Source organism: Varanus komodoensis, unplaced genomic scaffold, assembly GCF_004798865.1.
Source record: "Varanus komodoensis strain SLA01 unplaced genomic scaffold, ASM479886v1 scaffold57, whole genome shotgun sequence".
Classification (NCBI taxonomy): Eukaryota; Metazoa; Chordata; class Lepidosauria; order Squamata; family Varanidae; genus Varanus; species Varanus komodoensis.
The window spans coordinates 3,084,903-3,109,587 of NW_025336182.1; the positions used below are offsets into that span (position 1 = coordinate 3,084,903).

The 24,685-nt window shown below is 55.1% G+C and overlaps 1 protein-coding gene across 1 annotated transcript; it reads right to left on the reverse strand.

Moving 5' to 3' along the window:
• Nucleotides 1-1,937: 1,937 nt before the first annotated feature.
• Nucleotides 1,938-24,054, reverse strand: TMOD4 (tropomodulin 4). The gene is made up of 10 exons (XM_044449189.1): nucleotides 23,953-24,054; nucleotides 16,255-16,441; nucleotides 15,326-15,482; nucleotides 7,878-8,000; nucleotides 6,188-6,277; nucleotides 5,046-5,176; nucleotides 3,815-3,922; nucleotides 3,281-3,424; nucleotides 2,981-3,125; nucleotides 1,938-2,323 (listed from the first exon to the last, which is right to left on the reverse strand). The coding sequence occupies exons 2-10, from the start codon at nucleotides 16,378-16,380 to the stop codon at nucleotides 2,301-2,303; spliced, it is 1,047 nt and encodes a 348-aa protein (XP_044305124.1). The 5' UTR covers nucleotides 16,381-16,441; nucleotides 23,953-24,054; the 3' UTR covers nucleotides 1,938-2,300.
• Nucleotides 24,055-24,685: the final 631 nt, after the last annotated feature.

Consider the following 24,685-nt stretch of genomic DNA (forward strand, 5'->3'; position numbering starts at 1 on the left):
GAACATGCTCCTAGAACGTAAAAGCCAAGGTTAAGAGTCCCGGAGCGTTATTACTGCTTCATTAATCACTGTGAAGGGAGCGCAGTGGGGGGGCAGCGGGATCCGGGTGTTGCCCAGAGGGGCCGCCGTGCAGGCGGAGGAGGGCAGGCCCGTGGCGAGGTGCGGCGAGCAAGCACCCCTTCCCTTGGCCCAGGCTCTAACTCGGCCTCCCCTAACCTGGTGTTCTCCAGATACGTTGGGCGCAGTGGCACAACGGGGTCTCCATAGGCTGCCCCCTAGTGGTGCCCAGCACATTTGCAACAATGGCGTCCACTTGAAGGGCCACGGCCGTCCTCGAGGCAGGTCTTGCCCTCGGTGGGCCTTCGGCCCGCGGGTTGCAAGGCAGGCCCTTTGGAAGGCCTCATCACGCCGCAGGACCGAGCCAAAGAAGGCAGGCAGCCGCTTGGACATGACAACCTCCGGCATCGCAGACTGCTTTTGTGACTAATCCGCCCGTTGCGCCCATAAAACCCCAAATGACTATAAAACCCCAAACCTGTCATCCCTTTGGCCCGTGGGCACTCTGGACAAAGGCCAGCTGGCCTTCACCGTTGCCAAAGTATGTATGTTGACTTGCCAGGCCCAAACGGGTACCCTCAGCTTCCATATTTCCACGTACACGTATGCACACAACACTGCTGGGGGAAGTGAATTCGATCCTTCCACTGCCTGGACTGGCTTGGTGTTCTGCTTCCATGGGAGAAATAGATCTTTGCCTCCCTCCTAGAACAGCTAAATGCCATTCTGGGGAATGGAGGTACTTCTCAGGATCCAGGCTTCCCCATGTGGCGTCCAGCCAAGAGATATTAGCCTCTGGAGAGACGGAGGTTTCTTCTGGAGAACTCTTTTGTGCGGATTTGTGCGAAATCTTTTGTGTGGAAAACCTCCAGGCCCCTCTCTTGTGATATTTCCTTGGCATTGCAGGGCGCATCGTGCAGCCACTTTTCCTTTTGTAGAAGCAAAAGCTCAGATAGAATTTACGAGACCGCGACATGGGGCTTGGGGTGTGGGGAGCTGTTCCTTCCCACCTACTCATCTTTCCAGAATATCCTGTTGGTTCCAGGCCAGAATTAATGAGATGGAGCAGATCGGTCTGTTCCGTAACGGGTGCGGTGGGCAGTCAGCCCCGCTGCCGTGTGGGGCGGTGCACAAACCGCAGGCTGACACGGCACGGCGGTGCCGCCATCTTGGCTGTGTCGCGTGATGGGGGAAGGGCTCCGGCAGGCCACAGGGCCTGTGCAGGGCCAGCCCATGGAGCTCAGTCCAAGCTGTGGACTGTCCAGGAGAGCAGCTGCAGGAAGAGGGGGTATTTCCACGTCCGTGTGGTCGGCCGCCATCAAATGCATGATTAGGTCAAGGCATGGGACCCGAAGGAGGATGCGTGTGGGCCCAAGTGGAGCTGGGTCTATTTGGATCATAAGATGATGGTGAAGAACACGAGCTACAATTCTGGAAGCATCCCATCCAAATATCAGCCCAACTCGGCCGTTCCCAACCAGGGGCTTAGGAGCACAACTCCCATAACTGGCCAACCATCTGCGATGGCAGCAGTTCCCACTCAAAACATCTGGAGGGTACCAGGTTGCGGAGGCTGGGGATAATGGACACGCTTTTCTGAGCCGCTGTCAGGATTCCTGAGGGAATCGACAAAATGTGCTCTGACAGTGCCAAAATGCTAATTAGCAGCAGCAGCAGTGGGCCAGATTAGGACATGCTTTCTTGCAGGCACAGGAAAAAAAAGGGTGGGTGAAGTTGTATTTGCATGATCTGGAGAGAATCCATGCACTTCCAGGCTGGGTTGAACATGGCAGATTCCCCTGGCTGCCTAGCTTGTTGGTTCCCAAAAACCTGACTGGGGGACGGACGGACAGACAGACAGACAGAGGATGTCAGCTACATAAGTGCCTAAATCATTTAATAATAGTAGCTGATCCAGGGAAGACGGGAGGATTACAACTGTCTTTGGTCCGTGGGGAAGAACAAAGTCAGTCTGGCCCCCCGGCAGTATCTCTCCAAGGTCCCTGTTTGCAGGGACCTCCTCCCATGAAAAGATGGATTCGGAGCAAGCAAGGACCTGAGATGCAAGAGACCGCCGGCATGCCGGTCGGAGAGGAAAACGGCAGGGCAGATCTCTTCGGGCGCACTGGGAGAAAGTCGGCGATCGAGCTCCGGCTTCGGGAGACGGCTGGAGCCCAGGCCAGGAAGATCGTGGTTAGGCACGTGAGGGGGCGGGGGGTGCTGCGGGGGCAGCCGCACGGTCATTATGTTTTCTTCTGCTTGCGGCCTGCAAAATGAGAGGAGAGCGGCTGTGAGGAGCAGCAGAACGACCTGGCTGGGAGCTGGGATGAGCCGCTGGTCCTGGCGGGGGAAGCTGCGCCCAGCTGCCCTCGAAGAGCAGCGCCCTGGGTGCTCTTGTGTGTGGACGGTGCTGGAGGGGCTGGTTCGTTAGCGAGGAGTGACGCGCTTGCACTGTCCATGCAGGAGGCCACAGGATTAACGGGGGACGGGTGTCTGCTAGGGAAGCGGGTGCCCATGGGGACTTTTTGTCTTGGGCGCACATAAACACCTAGAACATCCTGGCCTGTTTCAACTTGCTTTTTGAATACTGCTAGGCAATCTTTCTGCAGTTTGCCCTACTCAGAGGCCTAGAGATGGCAGGCTGGTCGGGTCCACGTTGGCTGCCTGTGAGCACATTCTGCGCCGGGCAATTTGTTCCGGGCGCTAGAACTGAGTGAGCTCACAGGTATTTCACACAAACATCACGCCGGTTGCTTCGTTTCAGCAGCCAGATTTAGGCCGGTGGGGCATTCGGGCCTTGCTCTGTTACGGGGAGTCTGAAATCTCTGGCAATCGAATGAGAAGCAGGCAGAGCTCTGCCAGCAGATCCTAATGACTTTCTGCCTAATTAATGGCTTGGAACCGGCGAAGCTGCAGCACTTACGTAATTCGTTGTTCTTGGTTATCGCAATCGAAGCTCTGGCCCTTGGTCCCTGCTGCGTAAAGTGGTACCCAAAGCGGATGACAGAGGGACAGTTCTCCAACATGGCGGCCATCTCCATCTCCACCGAGTCCCCCAGCCGCTGGCGCTGCGAGGGGAAGGGAGAGCAGTGAGGAGGCGAGGAGGAGCCGGCGACGGCAGAGGGCAAGGCTGTGCGGGGTGCCGCGTGTGAAGGCTTCACCATGCAGAAAGTACCACAGGCTCCACACGTCTCCACCCGCTGCAAAGCGACGGCCACCTAACCTGGTTGTCCACCTTGAGCTCGCACAGCGCGGTGTTCTCCTTCATGGCTTTGATCACCTCCATCATCCCCGTGCCAGTGATGAAGTTGGACTCAATATTGAGGCTCTGCAGGGTCTTGTTCTCCTTCAGCATCTCGGCGATGGCCTGAAAGGCGGGCAAGAGAGGCGTCCTCGTCACAGGCTGCGAGGAGCGATCCCGAGCGGGCCAGATCTGGGGCTCTGCTGCCTTGCCCCGATCCTCCAAACTCCCCGGATCCTCCAAACTCCCCCAAATGCTCTGGCCTGCAACCCCCCCGATCCTCCAAACTCCCCCAAATGCTCTGGCCTGCAACCCCCCCGATCCTCCAAACTCCCCCAAACTCCTCTGATCCCGCAGCATTAGCTCTGCCAGCAAAGCACACGGAAGGTCACCAGGGGCTCATTCATGGACTAGTATCGTCCTGGTTTTGCATGTACCCGCGCCAGGGCTTCGGCTCCGGCCGAGGGGGCGAATGTTCCCGCAAGAGTGCCCCAGAGGCATGGGCAAAAATCTTACGTGTGCCACTGGGTCATTACTCCGGGTCGCCACCAGGCTGAGCTTCTTCACGTGGGTGTTGCTTTTCATGGCTTCGCAAAGGTCTTTCAGGGTCTGAATGGGAATGACCTGGGGAAAGGAGAAAGGTAGTTGAGTGTCACAATTTTTAAAGGAGCTCTCTACTTGCGTGACCGGCTAAATCAGAAGTGCAGAACTTCAGCCCCTGAGCCAAACCTTTCCCCTCAGATTGTGCCTCTCGAGGTTTAATGTAGGGCTTGGCGCTAAGAGAACCGAGGTGACGAAATGCCAGTTCTTCTGCATAAGGTCACAAGTGAATGAAAGAGCAGGGCTTCCGGGTGCTGCGCAGATGCCTGGGAAGAGGCACCCCCCCACCCCCAGGGAAGGAGGAACCTCTTCGGAACTGAGACTGGGCACATGGGGAACACCTGTCCAGACACCTGGCACCTGGAATCTAGATCCTTTGAAAGTGCATTTATTTTTAAACAATGTTGTTTTAAGACGCATTACCAAGTTCATAAGGGGTGCCTTTTTGTTGATCATTATTAGCAAATCCTCCCATCCCTTACGATGTTTAGATTTTTGTGGTGCGATCCTATGCACATTTTGCCAGCAAAACTGCCCTACACTCCCAGGGTACCCAAGCCCCAGCTGGGAATATCCATCCAATTACGCCCAAGGTAGAAGCTTGTGCATTTTAACTATTATTGCGGGTCTAATTTTGGTGTCATTTGTACTTTTTTCACTGCTCCTGGGAAAATCAAACGGTGACTTTCTGCTCAAAACGGCCCCAGCAGTTCTCCTAATGTAGCCTCTAGATGTGTTGGGCTGCAATCCCCATCAGCCCCAGCCCACGAAGCCGATGGCCACATGAGCCAGGGGCCAAGAGGGCAGCCTTCCCACACATGCAGAAGCCCCCTGGCAGCTCTGCCAGTTCCTTTTCCCGAGCAGGATGGGCCTGATCCTGCCTCTGCTTGGTGCAAGATCTGTGCCAGCAAGGCATCAAAACAGGGCCGTTTCCCCCATGTTTATTTACAAACTTTACAAACACTTTACAAACATTTTAATTTAAGGTTATAATTTAATGTTTGTATTTTAATTTAATATATTTGTATTTTAACTTAATGTTGTGAGCTGCCCCGAGGCTTCGGCGAATGGGGCGGCATAAAAATGTCTTAATAAATAAATAAATAAAATGCCCAGCCTCCACAGCCTCCTGGGACTCAGCACTGACCTTGATGTTATTCAGGTTCACTTCCTCAAGATCTCTGTCGTTGCTCTTGATTTTTGCCAAGGTCTCTTCCACATTGGTGGGGTTGGGCGGCTCATCCGGGACGGGCTTGTAAGAATCCGGCTTCACCACACCTGATGGGGGAGAGAGAGAGCACAGTAGAGCATGGAGGAGGGCTTTCTCTGCGGTGGCGCCCCACCTATGGAATGCGCTCCCCAGAGAGGTCCGCCTGGCGCCGTCGTTATTTGTTTTTCGGCGCCAGGCCAAGACCTTTTTATTTAAGCGTCATTTTAATTGTTAACAGTATTTATTTCATCTGGCCAGGGCGACTTCTTTTATATTGTTATTTATTTTATCTTGTTATTTTTATATTGTCACTTTAGTAATTTTCTTCATATTGTGAGCCGCCCCGAGGCTTCGGCGAATGGGGCGACATATAAATGTCTTAATTAATTAATTAATTAATTAATAAACATGGCGGAGGAAAGGCACACACCAGGCCCCTGGCACTTGGCATCAGTTCCCTGGGTATACGAAGGCCACAGAAGCCACTAGCCTGCAAAGGACCACTGGGCTACTGGACTTCTACTCAGGGCACAAAGGGGGGGGCTTCCCTCCTCCGGCGGCCCCCTGAGCTCCAACAGTGGCAGCAGGGACAGAACACCCCCCTTCCCCAACCCGCACCCGCCTGCATTTGACCCGGAGTCGCCTGGGGGGGGGGGCTGAGGTGGTGCCACCTGTATGCGAGATGAGCATGTGTGCTGCGTTTTTATGGGGTGTGTGGATCCCTGATCAATGCGATCGGAAGGGCTGGATGAAAATCTCTCGGCGAGCATGCGCGCCCCTTTAAAAGCAGCGTGGCAGGTAGAAATCCAAATGGCACAATGAAGCTGTGAGATGCTCCGTCTGAAAGCAAAGTCAAACTGCATTGCTTTTTGCAGCCGTTGGAGGAGGCTTGCTGGCAGGAACGCGGGCCGGACCCAACCGAGGCAGCTTCCTCGTTTCTGTGACACGGACAAGCTGGCCTACGCAAAAGGGCTTCCGTCATGAGTGCTAGAAACTTGCAGTGGCCTGCACAGTCATGGCGAGCCGCCCTGCCAGCCGCGGCCGGCCCTGCGCTGAGACGCGGATCGGGGTTCACTCACTGTTTATGCCTTCGGTGTTGGTGATGTTGCCGCTGCAAATGGCGTCGTAATACTGCTTGTTGCTCATGAGGGTGTACATGCCCAGGATGGCTGCAAGGAAGCAGAGCGGAGGCCGGATTAAAAACAAAGCAGGAAGATCATTAGCCAGAGTGCCACCTGTTCATCAGTTCCTCTGGTTTGCGCGAAGAGGGCTAGAGCGCGGGGGTTTTACTGCAGCTGCCGCGTTCTCCAGAAAGCCTTTCCAAAGCAGAGTTTGGCCCTCTGCTGAAAGAAGTCGGGGGTCAGACTAGATGGCCCGGGAGGCCCCTGCTGACTCGCTCTGTTTCTAAGTACAACACCCTCCATTTTAGAGCACGGGCGATTCATTTGCCACGCGCTGCAACATCAAGGGCTGCTTCGCTTGGTATCTGGGCTGTGCCTCCTCCTGGCTGACACAGCGTCTTGGCCGAATTATTCTCTGCATGCAGCAAAATACCACATCGGGAGAAGATTGTGCCTGAAATTGCCGGCATGCTTGTTTTCCACTTGCAAGGCTGGTTTTCGTTTTTTGCTTTTTTGGCTAATCTTCACCTGTCTTCCCCATGGCCATCCTGGCTGGGGCTAATGGGAGTTGAAATCTCACCCCTCTGGGGCACCAGCTCAGGGAAGGCCATAAATGGGAGCATCCCAGTTTTAAAATGCTTCTCCATCCCCTGGGGATGGAGAGCTGGAGCGTCAGGGAAAGGGGCTGCCCCAGGTATTCCTCCTTGTACAGGGCAGCGGAAGGGGAGCAGCTGCCCTCCCTTATTATACCCCCCCCCCCGGGAAATGCGAGTGAAACGGAGTTTCGGGGAGGGGAATCACGGGCAAGGAGCACGTTGTGGGCACACTAACTTCCTGGAGCATCGCTCCGGTTCGGCAGGGCCGGCTCTGACACTGGCGGTGGGGAGGGGTTTCCTGCTCCAGCCGCTCTGAGCCACGTCAGGCTCCGATTCCCACAACTCAGCAGCTAAGCAGAGCGGAGCCTGGCCTGGGGCCAGGCAGAGACTAAAATCAGAAACCTCGCACTGTGGTGCTATCAGCTTACATCTGCTGGGGAGCCGTTATGGCAGGTGTAAGCACGTCGGGTGTTGGCCGGGAGGTGAGGCCGGGAGACCTTCCCAGGGTTTGGCCGCTCAGTGCCGAGACGGGGAGGCCCACCACACGGGCAACACAGCTGGCCCCGGCCAGGATTCTGCCTCTTATCATTGGGGGGGGGGGGTCTGTCCCCAGATTTCGAGAGCTGAGCTCCATTTCCATCCCTGCCCCACTAAAAAAAAGTATGATGCACCTCTCAGTCTTCCATCCCAAATTGGGCTGCTGGCACAGCAACCATCCCCCGAAATGCAACCCCTGAAGCTACTATTTGACCAGGGAAGCGAAGCCATTGTTAGCTGTGTGGAGGGGAGTCATGCAGAGACACGGCGGGCAGCCTCATCCTGCCTTTGAGGACTGCACCGCATTCATTCTCGCAGGCCACAGGTTCTCCAGGACAAACCCATGGAGAGCGCGAGATCGCCTGCGGAGGAGGAGGACTGTGCAGTCAGCTGTGGCAGGTGCTCCTCTCCTCTCCTCTCCTCTCCTCTCCTCTCCTCTCCTCTCCTCTCCTCTCCTCTCCTCCTGCCTGAATGTTGCAGCACGGCCCCCCCAACCCCCATTCCCACCCCCTTACCTGCAATGTCGCACATTTCCGCATCGGTGGCGTTTGCCAAGGCCTCCTCCAGTTCGGGCTCCAGCGTGATCTGCTCCTCCTTGGGGATCTCTCTCTTGGGATTCTTGGGAATAAAAGGCTTTCCTGACAGTTCCCAGGCGTGGCAGGAGGTTGGCGGGTGGGGAACGAAAGAAACATTAGTGCAGCGAGCATGACGGGGGACCAACGCGTCCTTGTTCGGTGCAGCTCTGTGGGGAGCCGGCTGTGTGTCCAAACAGACGTGCCCCCAGCCGCTGCGCCCTGAAAAGTTTCTGTAAATATGTAGTATTATCACCAGCATCAGGAATAATATTTCTATCTCAGCCTTTTCTCCAAAAGGCCCCCATGACACTGCAGAAGCAAAGCTAAGGAAGGAAGGAAGGAAGGAAGAAGGGCAGTGCAGTACAATGGTTATAGAGGACTGAGAGACCCGGCTCCGAGTTGCTACTTGGCCAAGAAGGTTGTTGGACAGTCTTGCACAACTTGAGCCCAAACCTTGCAGGCCCTTTTCAGTCTAACCTTGCACAGAGGGGCAGCTTTGGGGCCATCCACTGACTCTCGGGGGGCCGCGTAAGCCACGGTGGCTTCCTTGCACCTTAGCATGTTCTCAATACAGATGTTGGGCCATTATGTGCATGATCCCAGCGAGAAAGGCTGGAGGAGAGCAGTGTGGTGGCAGAGTTCCTGTCCGCGAGCAGGGTGCATCGTGCTGAGCAGGTGGTGTTGAGGTCTGCCTGCTTGGCGGGTTTCGGAGGCTGAGACCCGGGGTCATGTCCACACTCAGCCTCAAAGCCCAGCTGGGTGACCCGGGCCAGGCACTGGCTGCCACCCTGAGCTCCACTGGGGGTGAGCGGAATACCAGCTGGAATCAGATTAAAACCGCTGCTGTGGCTCGGCTCCAATAAATTGACTGAATACAGCGCAAGCATCCATTTGATGGGGAAAAGGAAAACAGGCGTGTTTTGTCATGTAAAATAAGCATGATCCAGGGCCAGGGGGTTCTGCCTATCATGGCACATCTCTCTGGGTGGATGCTGGAGTGATCAGTTCCTAGAGATGCGGCAGAACTTCCAGTTCCTAACAGAGACTCAGGACAGGGACTCAACAAGAGCCTCAGCAGACTGCATCCTTTGTTGTCCCCCTCCCCGCCAAAGTCTACAAGCAATCCTCTTGCACAGACCGGCAGGACCGCGGGGTGCTGGTCGACTGCAGGCTGAACATGAGTCAGCAGTGTGATGCGGTGGTCAAGAGGGCGAACGCCACCCTTGGTTGCATAGCCAGAAGTGTGGCTTCTAGATCAAGAGAGGGATTACTACCACTCTATACGACTCTGGTGTGCCCGCAACTGGAATATTGTGTTCCGTTTTGGGCCCCTCATTACAGGAAGGATATAGCCAGGTTAGAGTCAGTGCAGCGAAGGGCCACAAGGATGGTGGCCGGTTTGCAGGGGATGCCGTATGAGGCGAGACTGAGGGAACTGGGTCTCTTCAGCCTGGAGAAGGGGAGACTCAGAGGGGATATGTTGGCGACAGGCAGGTATGTGAGGGGGTGTCACACGGAGGTGGGGAGAGACCTGTTCTCCCCCGCACAGGAAGGCAGGACGCGCTCCAACGGAGCCAAGCTCAGGGAACCCAGGTTCCGTTTGGATGCCAGGAAGCACTTCCTGACAGTCAGGACCCCCAGGGTGTGGAATGGGCTTCCCCGGGAGGTCGTTGAGGCCCCACTGGTGAGGGTGTTCAAGGATAGGCTGGATGTGCACATGGTGGGCATGTCGTGAGCGGAGCCGGCTGGAGCCGGGGGTCAGACTAGATGGCCTGGGAGACCCCTTCTGACTTGCCCTGTTTCTATGTTTCTATATGGGTTTGAAATGCCTTCTTGGACACGCTGAGGCCTGCAATCTTGCACTGTTTATTTGTTGTGGTGGTTGTTTTAATCCAAGATTACTGTTACTGGGATTCCAAAGGACAAACGTGTTGCCTGGATCTCGCCCTTCTGCCATGCCCCAGAAATGGCCTTCATTTGTCTTAGCTACGGAAAGGAAGTTACAGATTTATTAATAGCCAACAGATGCTTTATCGCTCAGGCTGCAAGATGAAGAAAGCAGGAGCAGGGAGAGAGCGGATCTGTGAAAAGTGGGCACATCAACCCAGCACCCTAAGGAGAAGCTTTTCGAAAAACACCATCTCGCTTAATATCGTGCTATGTAGAGAATGGGGAAGGAAGAAGGCTAACAATTTGGATCTGTTTTTAGATAGCTTTCCCTCTGTTGGGAGTAAAAATAGCAGGTGGTAATTAAATATGGGTGGGAAGAGATGCGATACACCGGGCAGAATGAAGGCGACGATTTGACGATTTGATGCTGGGATTAGAAATGCTACGATGCGTGTTAGAATTGCTATCCCCGTTTCTGACATGTCTTGTACAGAACATGTTGGTTTCCCGATTTTAAAAAATGATTTAAAATGAGAGAGAGGGACGGAGGGAGGCAGGCACGTGGGTTGCGGCTGTCGACCTTTCCAGAAATCTCACTTTCGGCCTGGATGCCTCGATCCTTTGGTAAGGCTGGAAAGGAGGAAGCCAGGACCCTCACTGGGATCTTTCATTCGAGGCTAGCGTGGGAACCGGGTGGGGGAGCAGTGAGGCTGAACCTGAGACGGCGACCGTCTTCCCATATGCTGGCTGGGCCCACCTGTTGTCCTTTATCAGAGGCACTCCGGATCGTTGACCAGCAAAGTTCAGGGCAGCCGCTGGTTCTCTGGGCTGCAACGTTTTCCGAGAAGACGACTTTCCCTTCTGGAAGCTCCCAAATCCCCTTCCAGGCACACTTTCTGTGCCTTTCGCAGCATTGTCCCAGGCACCTTCGATCGCTTCCAACCCTGGACATGTTAGCTCCAAAATGCAGTCGGGGGACCAGTTTCTTGCACACATTTAGACATAAAAATATATAATTGATTTGTTTCTCTCCCATCTTTTCCTCCAAAGCAGCAAACATGGTTCTTCTGCTCTCTCGTTGATGCACACAACAATCCTGTGAGGTAGGTTGGGCTCCAAATCAGGGAGTGGTCCACAGTCACCACTGAGCTCCCTGGCTGAGTGAGGGCTGAGTGGGGGTCTCGTCGGATACTCTTAACGGCTAGACCACCCTTGTGGAAATGCAGAGGGGCTTTTGTGCGACTTGGTAGCAGCTCCAGGCAACCTACCCGCTGGGGACTCCCTGGTAGGTTGTCCCTTCATGGAGGAAACCAGGAGTTCAAATCCTCCCTGGACCATGAGCCCCTGGGACAGACAAGCGGGTCACTGTGGCCCAGCTGGGTTGCTCCGAAGATAATGCCAGGAAAGGGCACTCCACAGAGAGAGGGTGTGGAGAACACATGTGAGAGCCGGAAATGCAACAGGGAAACGGTTCTCCGTCTCTCTGCCTTCACCTTGGGGGATCTGCACTGGTGGGATTTCTGCCTGTCGCTCCGCCCCGAAAAGCACAGGAGCTTGAGCGATGCAGGGGGAAAGCTGCACTCTCCGTCTCTTCCCATGGGGAATATTCAACAGCCGCCTGGCAGGTCCGCATCCAACAAGGGAGCTTCCTTTGGTACCAAGAGGAGCAGGGAGAGCTTTGCCTCGTCTCTGTTTGAACGGTCGCTCGATCGGGACTCTCTTCTTTTGGGTGGGGACCGCCGGCCCCTTTGAAAGTGGGATTGCAAGGGAAGAAAGACGGCATAGATCTAAGGTCTCGTGAGAAGTGCTGCTCAGAAAACGTTAGCTGTGAAACACACCCTGGAAAGAAAGAAAGAAGTGACAGAAAGAGACTACCCTGGGATTGAGTTCTAGATGAGGGTTTTGCCCCACAATGCCAGGGAATCATGTGCAGAGGCAGTTCCTGGTCTCCACCAGCAAGGAACCACAGCTGTGGGAGCAGGTGACTCGGAGCCAAAGCACCCCAAAGATGAAGGGAGGGATTTCTGAGAACGGGCTGCGAATGATGGGAGTTGTAGCCCAATGCTCCTGGAGGGGGACTGGCTAGAGGAAGGCTGTTTTAGATTAAATCAGGCTCAGCCATAAAACTGGCCACCATGTCTGTGCTTTTCGACGGAGGAGCTTCTGGATCAGCCAAGTGTCTTCCCAGCTGGGGGGTTTCGGCCTCCTAAATGTGCAGCTGTGGACCCAGGAGGCTTGGCCAGGAGAGGCACGGCTCGCTGCGTGCATGCAGAGTGGACCTCAGCAGCCCTGGAAGAATGGTGCCATTGGGACCAGAGGGAGCCAAAGGAAGGCCTCTTCTCGCACGGCCGCCTCGGACCCCAACAGGGCTGGCAGGAGCTGCACTGCAACCCCTTCGGTTTGGGGATGGCTGCCCGGGCAGCTCAGATCCACTGTCTCGCGAGTGGATCGCATTCACGCAGCCACAGTCAAATGGGCCCACGGCAGCAGGGAGCATCGCCACCACCGTTACGTGTACAGTCAGGACACGGGTCGGCCCGAGCGCCGATCCTGAAAACTGATCTGCTGCATTTTGCGCCTTCGCCGTTGATCACGAAATAGCTCTTCAGGTCGAGGAGGGAGACCCACAGGCTGCGATGGAGGGCGCCCCACCGACGCTCCACTGCTCCGGAGCCAGTATTCGTGGGACCGGCCACGCCATGCCGGCTTTCAGGTGTGATGTCGAGGGCTTTGATTCCAAGAGATGCCGCAAACCTTTACCAAGGGGGTGAGAATCCTGCCCGGGGTCGGGACATCTGAGCCGCACACTGGGCTATTTTGGATCCCTGCCGTGCTCCCGGCCATGCTAAATATAACCCTTACTCTCGATCCCACCCCAATTCTGGGCCAGGACACTCAGTGGGATTCTGGCTCCCCCCACCCCGATCAGCTCTCACTCGTCACCATGCTGGGACACAGCTGGTCTCAAGCACCGACCAGGATGTGAGCCTTTGTTGACGTCCTTCTGGCTGCGCCCCTGGAATCTCTTGCCCCATTCAAAATGGCAGCCACGGCCAGTCCTCAGTTTGCAAGCTTGGTGGTCTGATCTGAAGCATCGAGAAGGGTTTCTGTCTCCGCGTGGGCTCAAACGGATGCCGGTAGGAGGCTACGTTGCTTCAGCTTCTCCCCAAAGGCAGCAATTTGGGAGATGCCCACCGAGTGGAAACCCACCTGTGCTCTTTGCTTTCAAAAGCACCATCTCGGGGAAGTCTCTGAGCCGGATGATCGCCACCCCTTTGTGTCCATTTCAGCGGGACACTGCGCCAAAGCTGCTGGTGCCTTGTGGCCTGCAGAGCCGCCCCGCCATGGCTTCTGGGGCCGATCGTCACAAACCACCGTTTGTCAGTCGAGTCATCCTCCTTTTTCCTTTTGTATCCTGGGCATCGGATGGTGAGCCTGCAGGGAAGGCCTGGCTCATCTTCCAGCGTCTGTTCAGCTCTTCGGCGGACGGGTGCTCCTGGTGCTTGCACTGAGCTTGTGGTGCAACTCGGGATGCCGTGTTCCACCACACACACAGAGGCACATTGCAGAGCTAGAAACAGTCCAGAGCAGGGCAGCTGCAAGGAGCTGAGGTGTCTCCCATACGAGGAAAGGTTATAAGGGCCGGGACTGTTCAGAGGAGAAGCAGGGAGCCCTTGGGGAAATGTGGAAGAGGTGGAAAGAGGAGTCGTGTGTGGCACGGAGAAGGCGGGCAGGGAGACTTCCTCCTCCCTCTCTCACAATCCAAAGAGGTCATTCCACGAAGCTGATTGATGGGGGATGCGGGAGAGATACAGTGAAGACACGTCGTTAAATCCTGCAGTTCCCATCCATGAGATAACATTATGGCTGCCACTTTGGCCAGCTTTAAAAGGGGACCGGACAGATTCCTGGAGAGAAACGAGATCTGGATGGCTCTGTGCCACCTCCCATGTCAGAGGCGGTACGTCAAGCATGTCAGGTGCTGGGGAATGTGGGTAGGAGAGTGCTTGTGGGATCCTGCAGGCAGCCACTTGGCCACTGTGTGAAGAGAATACCGGCCTTGTCCGGATCCAGCAGGAATCTTCTTTGGCTGTTCTATTCTTTCCAATTTTGATCAAAATATTCAGCAATAAGCCCTCATGCCCCCAAAACATAAGCCCTCATGCCCCTTAAGATCGGTGGGGTAGTCCTTGCTCCGGGAGCCCTCTCTGAAGAAAGTACGGAAGGTGTCTACCCAAAGGAGGGCCTTTTCTGCAGTGGCGCCCAGACGGTGGAATCCGCTCCCCAGAGAGGCCCGTCTGGTGCCGACACTACATTCTTTCCAGCGCAGGTCAAGACCTTCTTATTTGATCATTACTTTAACAATTAATGTTTTAGATGTTTTATCTCTTTCCCCTTTTTCACAGTCACATTTTATAGTGAAGTTATAGTGGTGTATTATATTGTTTTAATAATTAATGTCTTTATAGTAGTTTTATATTTATTGCATTTTTATACATTATGTAAGCCATCCTGAGCGCTTGAAGTGATAGGATGGGGTATAAATGCAGGTAATAAATCAATCAATCAATCAATCAATCAAAGCAAAGGCATCATGGCAAACAACAGCAAGTACGAATACCTCCATCAAAGGTGCCCACCACCAGCCGTTCAAGCAGGCTGCATGAAGGGCAGAAGCCAAGCAGCGCCACCTGCCCTGCCGAAAGACGCTGACATTTCCCCCTTCCTGATCCGCTTTCCCCTTTCCCCTTTTGCTTTGTGTCTTCCTGGGAAAAGGCTGGTGGGCAGGGAGCGCTGGATGGTTTGGAAGCCGCTCTAAGAGCGTGCCCTGGTCCAGCGACAGGATAAAAATACTGCCACTAATAACAGCCACCACCACCTCCACAAGTGTTTGACCATTTGAAGCACAACGCACCTTTTCTCCATGTTTTGGTGCAGCGCTTGAACCCAGCACGCCTTCCCTCCCAGCCCCTGCCCAGGAGAAGGGGAGAGAACGGAAAGGCTGGCACGGAGAGGTCAGGGAGCAGCGCAGGGACGGAAAAGGCAAGGCCGCTCCTCCCGTTGGGGGCCGGTTCCTTCCTGTGGTCCCAGTGCCCATTCCTGAGGCTTGGCGCACGGCCAGGAGGAATCGCCTCGCTGACCAGACAGGACTCCTGTCCTCGAAAGCGCTCCCGGCCCACACAGCAGGCTCGCGGGCGCTCCCCACGCCCAGGGTCGGAGGCCGCACTGCTAGCCGTCGTGCCCGTGGGGGCTCTTGCACACAAAGCCGCTCGGCGAGGGCTGGGCGCCAGCTCCTCGATCCCTGGCTGCAGCTCAGGACTGCCAACTGACCCAGAAACCCAAGAGCAGAGCCGTGCCTCTGCCTCTCCGTGGAAGCGCGGCGTGGCCCAAGCCAGGGGGTGTGCGGCAGGTGCATCAGGCTGCTGGTGCCGCCACGGCCGCAGAGCAGCTGCCCCAGCCTCTGGAGGCGGCTTGCGCGGACTCCGGCGGCCCCTTACCTTTCTTCTCCCCAGTGAAGGGCACCAGGTCTTCCCGTTCCTTCGCCTCCAAGGCCTGCTTCTCCAGGTGCTGCATCAGGGCGTCACGATCCAGAGGCCCGGTGGGGCTCTTCTTGGTTTGGTCTCGCTGTCGGAACCCGGCCGGGAGCATGACGTTCTGGGGGGGGCAGGGAAAATTGGGGTGAAGGGCGGATGCCTCGTATTTTCTGGGGTTACTGGGACGTGGGACCTCGGAGGTTTCAGAGGAGGGAACTTTCGGAGCTGTCAAATCGACAGGTGGGGCTTTAGGCCAGGGTGGCCTCGCGGCTGTCCAGCCGGGCTGTGCCCCAAAATTGGAGTGACCCTTCCCCAACCTGATGGCCTCTGGATGCCTTGGACTACAGCTCCCATCACCCACCAAGGGCCAGTCGTAGTGCCAACTGTGGATGGTTGGAGTTGTAGTCCAACACACCTGGAGAGTGCTGCTTGGGGAAATCTAACAACTTGTTCTACAAAGAGGGGTCCATTTGCAACGGGGGGAGGCGAGGGGAGCAGGTCGCACGAGGCGCCAGGAGCCCCAAATTTGCAGAAATACAAGCATGCTTGTGTGTGAGGGGAGACTATAAGCAGGCAAAAAAAAAAAAAAAAGAGCCCACTGTGAAATTGGACGCGGGGAGATGGATTGGAGTATCTTGCATGGGGCATGGCCGGCCGGCCGGCTGGCCAGCCGCTCTCCTATCACAGCATGCTTCTTACACCCTCCTTGCTACCCCTCAAGCACCCAATTGTAGTATCTTCACATTCAGAAAGGTTGCTGGCCTTCCAGGCAACCAAGGCGCTGCGGTGCTTCTGTGCCGCCTCTGGCCTGGCGGATTCCTGCCCCTCTTGGCAAGAAGGCCGCTCGCCCGCGCTCCGCACCTGCCGCCCGCACCCTCCCCGACCGACCTCACCTCGGGATCCATTTCCTGCAGCTCTATGTCGAGCAGCTCCAGCTCCTCTGGCGACAGCTCCCGCAGGATCTTGTCTTCATCGATATCCCGGTACTTCTCCAGCTCTTTCTGGTACGAGGTCGTCATGGCTGGCGCGGCTTATGGGACCGTGAGGTCTCCCTCGCAACAGAGGACAAGGTGGCTGGAGCTGGAGGGCAGAGCGACTCGTGAGTAACCCATGAGTAACCCCCAGGACCAAACGCCACGCTGAAGATTCAGGGCAGCCCTTTCACAGAGCAGTGTGGCGTGCTGGTGAACCAACCAGTGGAACTCCCTGCCTCGTGATTCTCCCAAAATTCCGCCACGCATACTGCTGGAGACTCTCGCCGCCATCGTACTACTGTTGCCATCAAGGGAGTAAAGAGGTCTTGGCTGGCCGAGTGCACCGAGTCCAGTTGCTGGCTGCCTAATGAAGCGATTGGATCTGTGTGCGCCTGCATGTGAGAAGGGTCATTCCCCATCTGCAAGGAGGGGAATGACCCTTCTCACGAGGGGCAGGGGAATCCCTGGGGTCATTCCCCATCTGCAAGGAGGCTGCAGGGCAGGGCCATCCCAGCATGAGGCAGGGCAGCAGATCTGGGATGCCCAGGAAGGGCTGCGACATGCTATTCACCATATTTCTACTACAGGGGTGCGGAGAGGCGCTCACGGGATTTTCTGCCAGTCCCGCTGCCCTCTGCCAGCCAGACGCAAAACCTCCCCAGGCCAGATGGACCCCGTGCGCCAGAGGTTCTGCTCCCCTGCTTTAAAAGGGGGGGGGGGGATCGGGCTTTTTGTGTTTTTTGGCACTTGCGGGTCACAGGTGGCAAGCGGCACCCTAGAAGCAGCGCTATGCGTTCCTCTTACGCTGGCAGAAAGGGTTCATCCGAGCTGGTGCCCACCTGTGGTTTTAAGTGCCAGCGTGAGAATGTGAGACACTGAAGTGACCGGCTCTGGAGCTGTAAGAACTCTGGGTCCTACTCCCCGTGTCTGGTGCTTTTGCAGAAGCTGCCCAGCCTGCCTCTTCTTCATGGCTCTGAAAAAGTTTGGTTGTTTGGCCCTGCTGCCTGTATACTCCCCTGATAAGCAGTGATCCATATTGCCCTGCAATCCTCAATATTTGTTGATTTGTAAATTATTCTATGTTATGCTGCTAATCCTAGGGAAATGTATGATTTACTTCTTTATGACGTGCTCCCGCAATTGATATACTGGGTGCAGTCTCGCTTTTCTAACACCCGAGGCTTCTGAGCCACTCCGGGCACAATTTGAAGAAAGGCAGCACTGGAGAAGAAACGGCAACCCACTCGGTGTCTTTGCCATGAAAACCCCATGGACAGCACCAAAAGGCAAGAAGGCAGCATACAGATTAAATAAAAATGAGGTGCTTCCCACTTAAATTTGCTCAACGGGGCAACTTTTTAAAAGGGATGTTAGTGATAACGGACAAGGCAGCAGGGACCCCACAGCCAACCCTGAGGGTGGGGTCTTGTCCTGCCTCTTTCAAAAAGCCCCTCACTGGCTGGGCCTTATTTCCTTCTGCCTGCTCCATCCTCCCAGCAGATAAGATGCCTTCTGAAACAGACGTTTCGGTAGGGGACGGGGCCCCTCCTTCTCTGCTATCTGGTCTCCACGTTTTTGGAAGAAAGGAGTTCTTGTCTGGTTCTGGTATTCAACTGGCAAGGGAAACCTCCGTGCAGAAAGGAGGGCTCTGTGGGCAGAGATAAGAGAGGAGTCCTCAGCCAGGCCCTCTCTGAACTACACTAAAAGGATCTCTTTGTGTCCCCAGACTGGGAAACTGCCCAGCCTGCAGTTGCAGCTTCTCCCTTGCCCGGCTCCACGCCACCTTCTTTTGCATTTGCAGCCACCAACAGGTATCAGTTCAACCGGCGTGGGAAAGCTTTGCCAGCTGAATTCTGCCGGTCATGCAGGTCAGCCACATCCCCGCCCCCCCCCCCCACCCCACAGGCGTCCAGCACTGCAGCAGAACAACCGAGTTCAGAACAACAGCCTTGGCTCAGCATCTGGTCGCTTGCTCCTTGCCCCACGTTTTTGCTAAGCGGGCTAATATTCAACAGGTGCAGCTGTTCACCTCGACATGAAGCGCAGTGAAAGGAAAGAGAGAAACACTGGACCTCAGTCCAGCTGTTGAAAAACAGATGTGGAGAAAGAGCGAGTCAACGCCCGCAGGAGCGACAGGGCATGCCTTTCCAAAAGAGCTGCGCTTACCTTCCCCAGACCAGGGCTGGAGGCCTGCATGGTCCGTGTGAGGCCAGGCTGGAGGGATGCGAGCCAGCCCTGCTCCTGCTTGCATTGCCCCAGAATCTCACATGCTCCTGTGTGGGTGGCGGATGACGACGGACGGGGCCTTTCCAAAGGGGGAGTTTTGCTCTGTGTGGTATTTTCCTCTCACAGAATAACCAATGGAATTGTATCCTTGAAATGCTCTTGCTGCCCCCGTTCCTGGAGGAAATGGTGGGGGGGTTGGACTGGTGGTCTAGCCCCAGTTCAGCCATGCAGCTCACTTCCAGCCTAGCCTACCTCACAGGGTTGTGGTGAAGATAAAATGGAGGGGAGGCCTGTGCGCCTGAGTTTCTTGCAAAGGAATAAAAACTCCTTGCAAAAGCGCCATAAATGTGATGTCGTAAGTCTTACCAATATTGCAATGACCAAACACATCGCCGGTCCAAAGATCTAAACTTTAAAATTATTTCTGGGGAAATAACTGTTGTTTTCTAAATGGCACTAACGTCTAATTATTGTAATGCTCTCTTTGTGGGGCTACCTCTGAAGACGGCCCGGAAAGCCCTGTTGGTGTCAGAGGCTGCTGATGAGGGAGGACTCGCCCAATTCGAGCATATATGGCCCGTTCTCCATCTACTTCACTGGATACCAGTCGAATTCCAGGCCCGATTCAGAGCGTTAGCATTAATACTGGGGCCAAGTTATCTGAAGGCGCGCCTCTTCCCATACGCGCCTACCTGGACCCTAAGACCATCATCTGAGGTCCTTCTCAGAGAGGCCCCCAGAAGGAAACGAAGAGGGTTGCTACAAGAAGGGCCGTTTCATGGTGGCACCCCAACTCTGGAATCGTCTCCCCAAAGAGGGCTTCCCGGTGCCTCTTTCTACTCCTTGTGGCATAAGGCAAAGACCTTTTTATTTGCCCGATATTTTAATACTTAAAGTAATTTTAGCGAATTGTTACATGGTATTTATTCTATTTCATTGCCGCTGTGCCTTTGGCTTGATTTGAATTGCAGCCGCTGTGGGGCTTCCTTGTGGGGGTGCAGTCAGACGCGAGCTGCCCCCCTGGACTCCTGGGCGAGAGCTCAGCTCTTCGGATGTGCAGGGCCGGGCACCATCCGTTCGCGCATTCTGCTTCCTGAAGATGCAACCTGGGTACCTCTGGGGAGACCACCAGGAGCAGGGCAGCCATCCCAGCAACTCAGAGATAGACTGCTTCTGAACCTGGAAGCTCCATGAGACACTAGGACGCAAAGACCTGCACAAGTCCTGCCCCTTCGACTTCGCAGCCGACACCACATTGTGGGAAAGTCTTGTGTCTGGTCTGCGATTCCAGCTCAATGAATGACCCCAGATTCTTGAACTGGGCAGCAGCAGCCCTTTTCTCGCACACGAATCAGCCCTACTGATTGACCACAGCTGAGCAGTGAAGCCAGCTTCCATTATGTAGCCGCCAGCGCCGAACATTCAAAAGAAACACCCTTGACATTCCCAACCAATGGAAAACCACACACTCATCTGGGCTTCTCAACATTCTTCCTGAGCCCAAAGCCCAGGAGAGTATTTTTCATGGGGATCCTTTTACAAGAGGGCACTGGGTGACTTTCTTCTGTACTATGTATTTAAAATTTAATTTGTGCCTTATGTTGTATTTTGTGGTGTTAATGGTTGTAAACCAGCACTCCTGCAGAGAGCTTTGGTGGTATAAAAAGCAACAAAAAGAAAATAAACAGTAAGAGGTTTGCAGAACAGATGGCAGCAAGTGGAAATTCTTATTTCTTAGAACGGCACGGAATCTTAGTATTACGAGATTCTCGTATTTGCAAACAGGAACAAGGAGGTTTGCTTTTGCTTTGTATTTATAGTCCGCCCTTTTTCCTTTTGCCAGCTTACCTGAACTTCCTCTTCCAGTCCATTTTACCCTCACAACAAGAACCCTGCGAGGTAGTTCGGGCTGAGAGTCAGCGACTGGCCCAAAGTCCCCCGGTGAGCCTCATGGCTTGAGAGGGGACTAGAGCCCGGATCGCTTGACTCCTGGCCCTGCGCGAGGCTGGGGCTCCCGTTCATTTGCTGGTGGCTTGGCCCCCGCATGCAATTCTATGCATGGGTAGACAGATAAAGGCTGTGCTCTGGGTTGCGGGCCCCTTTTCCTCTGGCCTGCCCACTGGACACTCTCCAGGCTCTCCCCTTAGTCACGTAGATTTCTGCTAACTCGGAAAGGTCCTGCAACCTCGTTCAGCATTTCCGGGTAGGGAAGATTTCCATGAGTTCAGAGAATCTGCTCCGGTGTCTTTGTGCAGGCATTTGCGAGAAGGCTTGGCTGGATTTCCAAGTGGAGAGCAAGGGCATGGCTCATCGCAGCACTTCGGGAAAGCAGCCACATCACGGCTGATGTCCAGCCTGCCTCCACTGCGGTACCAGAGGGTGCTGTGCTGCGGCTGGGACAGGGCCAGAGACACCCTTCCCAACGGTAATGCGCCTGGGAGGTTGTGTAGAAGGCTGCAGACATGAGCCAGCAGGTCACGTCCCCCTCAACCTCTCCCCCTGCTAAAAGCCCCCGGGGGGGTCAAGTGTCACCAGCCGCTGCACATCGCCCCAGAAGCAGCTGCAGCTAGCGCCACGGGGGTCGGTCCGAGGAGGACAGGACAGCCCGGCCAAAAACGGGGGCCAGACAAATCGAACCGGACCAAACCTGCATCAGCTTGACAAACAGGGGACACACACACGTCAAAGACAGCAAAGGAGGCTTGTTTTGAGGGTGCAGGTAAAAAGCAGGTATTCTTGAGGACCTGCTCACTCACATCTGTTGTCATCAGGACGTGCGTGTGAGACGCGGGTTGTCGGCTGCCTTCCCCACAGTCTTAGAAGACACTTGCTCAGAGGTTTTGACCAGCACTTTAGGAGACGGTGCAATGGGCGAGAGAGCCGGACTCGAATCCCCGCTCGCCCATGTGGCCTGAACAGTCTTGGTCTGACTCAGGCCACTGCTGTGCCTAGCCTGATACTGTCCCCTCTGATTAGCAACGGGGGTTCTCCTGGGTTTCAGAGAGCGGCTTTTTTTTACAGCCCTACTGAGAGATGCTGAGAACTGAAGCCGGACCTTCTGCACAAAAAGCAAATGCTCTACCACTGAATTAAGCCCTTTCCCTAAACAATGAATTCTAATCCTCATGGTTCTGAACAAAGAGCTGATCTAAACAGGCCGCAAACTGCCTTGTCCAAACTTAGTCCTCTTGGGTAGCCTGACTGAGTATTGTCTCGGCGCAGTGGCTGACGGTGGTTCCAAGCAGCGCTGCCCTGCTCCACCTGGATGCAAAGCAGGGACTCTGTTACCGAGGGAGCAAATCTTGCTACAGTCCAATGCTGCGTGGCAAAAGCACAACGAATGCATCTGGAATAGAGGGGCAAGTAGACCGGAAAGCTGCCAAGTTACATGGATATGCAAGGCCTCAAGCTCCACCAAATCAAGGTGACTCAGAACGTCAGGCCTGGGCTGAGGGGATGACACACTTTCCGCACAAAAAGAAGGGCAGGTCGGTATTCCAAAGGCGAGGGACGGAAGAACCAGAAAGGGGGCACACAATCTCACAGGGTACAAAGGGCCACACAAAGAGAGATCAGCTTCTGGCGGGTCACGTCAGCATGCCTGCCCCATCCCATCCACGCCCGGCCTGTTTCCCCACAAGCGTGCCACCCCGGGTCCAGCTGGCCTGCGTGCCCCCGTCGCCAGGTTGCTTGCATATTGCCTTTCTGAAACTGGTCAGGGCAGCTGACCTCCAAAAGCCAGAAAATATTATTTTAAAACAGGATCAGATAAGAATAAAGCAATACAAGAAAGGCAGAGACAACCTTAAAAACCACAGCTAAGGTTTTGAAAAGCAGAGAGAGGGGGGGAGAGAGTGGAAGGGGGCAGCGATCACATCTCCAAAGGGGAGGCATGTTCCAGAGTTTGGGAGCCTGCTCATGCCAGACAGAGCGACTTAGATGACATCTCGGCTCTCCAAATCTACCAAAATTGTACTCCCTCAATCTCATTCCCCCACTGTCCTCCAGGTCTCCCCTTCACTGTGGCTTAACATTTTGGCTCTCCAACGCAGGCACAACTACTTCCCCTATTGCATCCTTCCACTGTAAGCGCCTTGGGGCAGGGCAGCCTCTGTCTTTCTTGCTACGCTGCAAGCTTTCTGCCACAAAGGCCGCAGTGAGAAGCTGTGTTTCCTGCAGTGCGTTGCAGGGGAAGCCACAGGCCAAACACTTGGAGGTCAAAAGGAGACGGTGTGCCACAACGCTCTGCTCTTTCATTCCGAATTAACCTGACACCCCCTCCTTTCCCCCCATCCCCACACTTGGCCTCCCATGGAACAGGGCGGGAAGCAGTGGCCGGCGGGAGGCAGGGGCCACTGGCAGATCTGTGGGTAACCTGCGGGAATTCCTGCCTCCCAATTGTTTCCAAAGCAAGAGCCCTCAGCAAAGATTCCCCCTGCTTCTCAGTTAGGCTGCTGAGATGCACAGAAAGTTTACGGGGAGAAGTAGGGTGGATTTTGGGGTGCTAGGGCCATGAGCTCAGTTCCAGGCCTGAAAATAAAACTGTTGGGTTGTGCGTGTGCTCAGAGGATCCCTTGCTGTGGAGCTGCTCCCGCTGCTGGTGCTTCTTGCTCCAGTTGGTGGACCTCTGCGTGCTGGCAGAAAATCAGCAAGGAGCCCGCCCGCACCTGCACGGACCCCCTTTCCGCACCTCTTTGGCGCATACAAGCCCCAGAGGACTGCGAAGGCTGTCTGGAGTTAAAGCAGAAGCGCCTTCCCAGAAGGGATCTCACGTCATTTCACCCACTCCACCCTTCCAAATCTCTAGCGGCTGGAGACAACCCCATCTCAGGACATCCCCGCTCCCTCCTGCAGGTCGTGGGCGAGTCCCACTCTTTGGACGCAGCGGCATGAGGCGGTTTTCAGCCTACAGCAACCGAGGCAGAAATAAAATCCTTTCAAGTAGAAAACTAGCTCTGCACTCCAAGGGCTGGGCTTTGGGGACCCTTTCCTCCTGAGGAACTAGCTCGCTGCTTGCGGGGGGATTTTGTGCGATTGGACCTGCAGCTTTCCCAAACAGCACTGCCTGCGCTGTGGTATAGCCCTCTCTGCCACGCCAGGATTATACCATCTCATTTCCTTCCATCTATAAACTGCATGTTTTTGTCTCTCCTGTGTGTACACACACACACCGAGCGAGCACAAGCGAGCGAGCTCCTTGCGTTTCTTCAGCAACCCTTCTCATGCCACAGCTCAGACTCCCGCAAATGCCCAGCCCTGCTCTGCCCGGTGTGAGAATCTCACCATCTCCTCGCCTCCCGAGGCCCCAAAGCCGTGCACTGCGAGGGGTGGGGGGGAAGACGACTGAGCGAGAAAGGAGAGGAGGGAGCCGGCGGGGGAATCCGGGCTTACCTTCGGGCTGGCTGTGGGGCCTCCGCTGTTTTCCCGAGCGGTGTGAACCCAGCAGCAGGGCAACAGCGAAGCAGCCGGGGAAGAGTGTGAGATCAGCATTTTATTATTTTAGCGTTCCAGCCGGGCAGACGGGCGTGTGTGGGAGCGAGAGAGATCCCATATACAGACAGCGTTATCAATCCCTCTGCAGACCTCCTGGACCTCCAGTGGCTGCAGCGGAGAACTGCCGACCCAGAAGGACCGGCTGCTCTGGGAAGATGCTTGTGTTCACAACAGGCCTTCATCCGAAGGCTGTTAAAAAAAATTGGGAGAGGCTTAAGAAATCTGTCTGGTGTTATACCAAAGGGGACGGTACACATTTGAGAAGCTACGGCTACCAGCACAAATGTTGAGACGGCAGATCATGAAGATCGCTGGATCGGAGGTCTCTCAGGATCTTATTCAGCAAAGCTCTTGTTCTGCCCTTACTACAAATCCTCTTTAAGAAGGGATCGCCCAATTTTGCAAGCTACGGGTGGTGCGATGCACTGAGGCTTCTTGGAAATCGCCGTCTGGGCAGTGCCCGGTGCTTCACTTAATTTTTCCAGGGGGGGTGGGAGAGGTTTAGACTGAGACAGGGCCTGGCATATCCTGTCTTCACAATGATTTACATGCTCTGTGGAAAATAACAAGTGGAAGGAGAAATGGATTACCTGAACCCCCTTCTGACAGGTGAAAGTCTGGTGTCACAACA

Bases quoted from the DNA above. Each gene is read 5' to 3' on its own strand.
- TMOD4 (XM_044449189.1), bottom strand. From the start codon at position 16,380: ATGACGACCTCGTACCAGAAAGAGCTGGAGAAGTACCGGGATATCGAT. The intron at 15,483-16,254 runs GTGAGGTCGGTC...TGCCCCCCCCAG, and splicing joins TGCAGGAAATGGATCCCGAG to AACGTCATGCTCCCGGCCGG. The intron at 3,923-5,045 runs GTCAGTGCTGAG...TCCTTTCCCCAG, and splicing joins TGAACCTGAATAACATCAAG to GTCATTCCCATTCAGACCCT.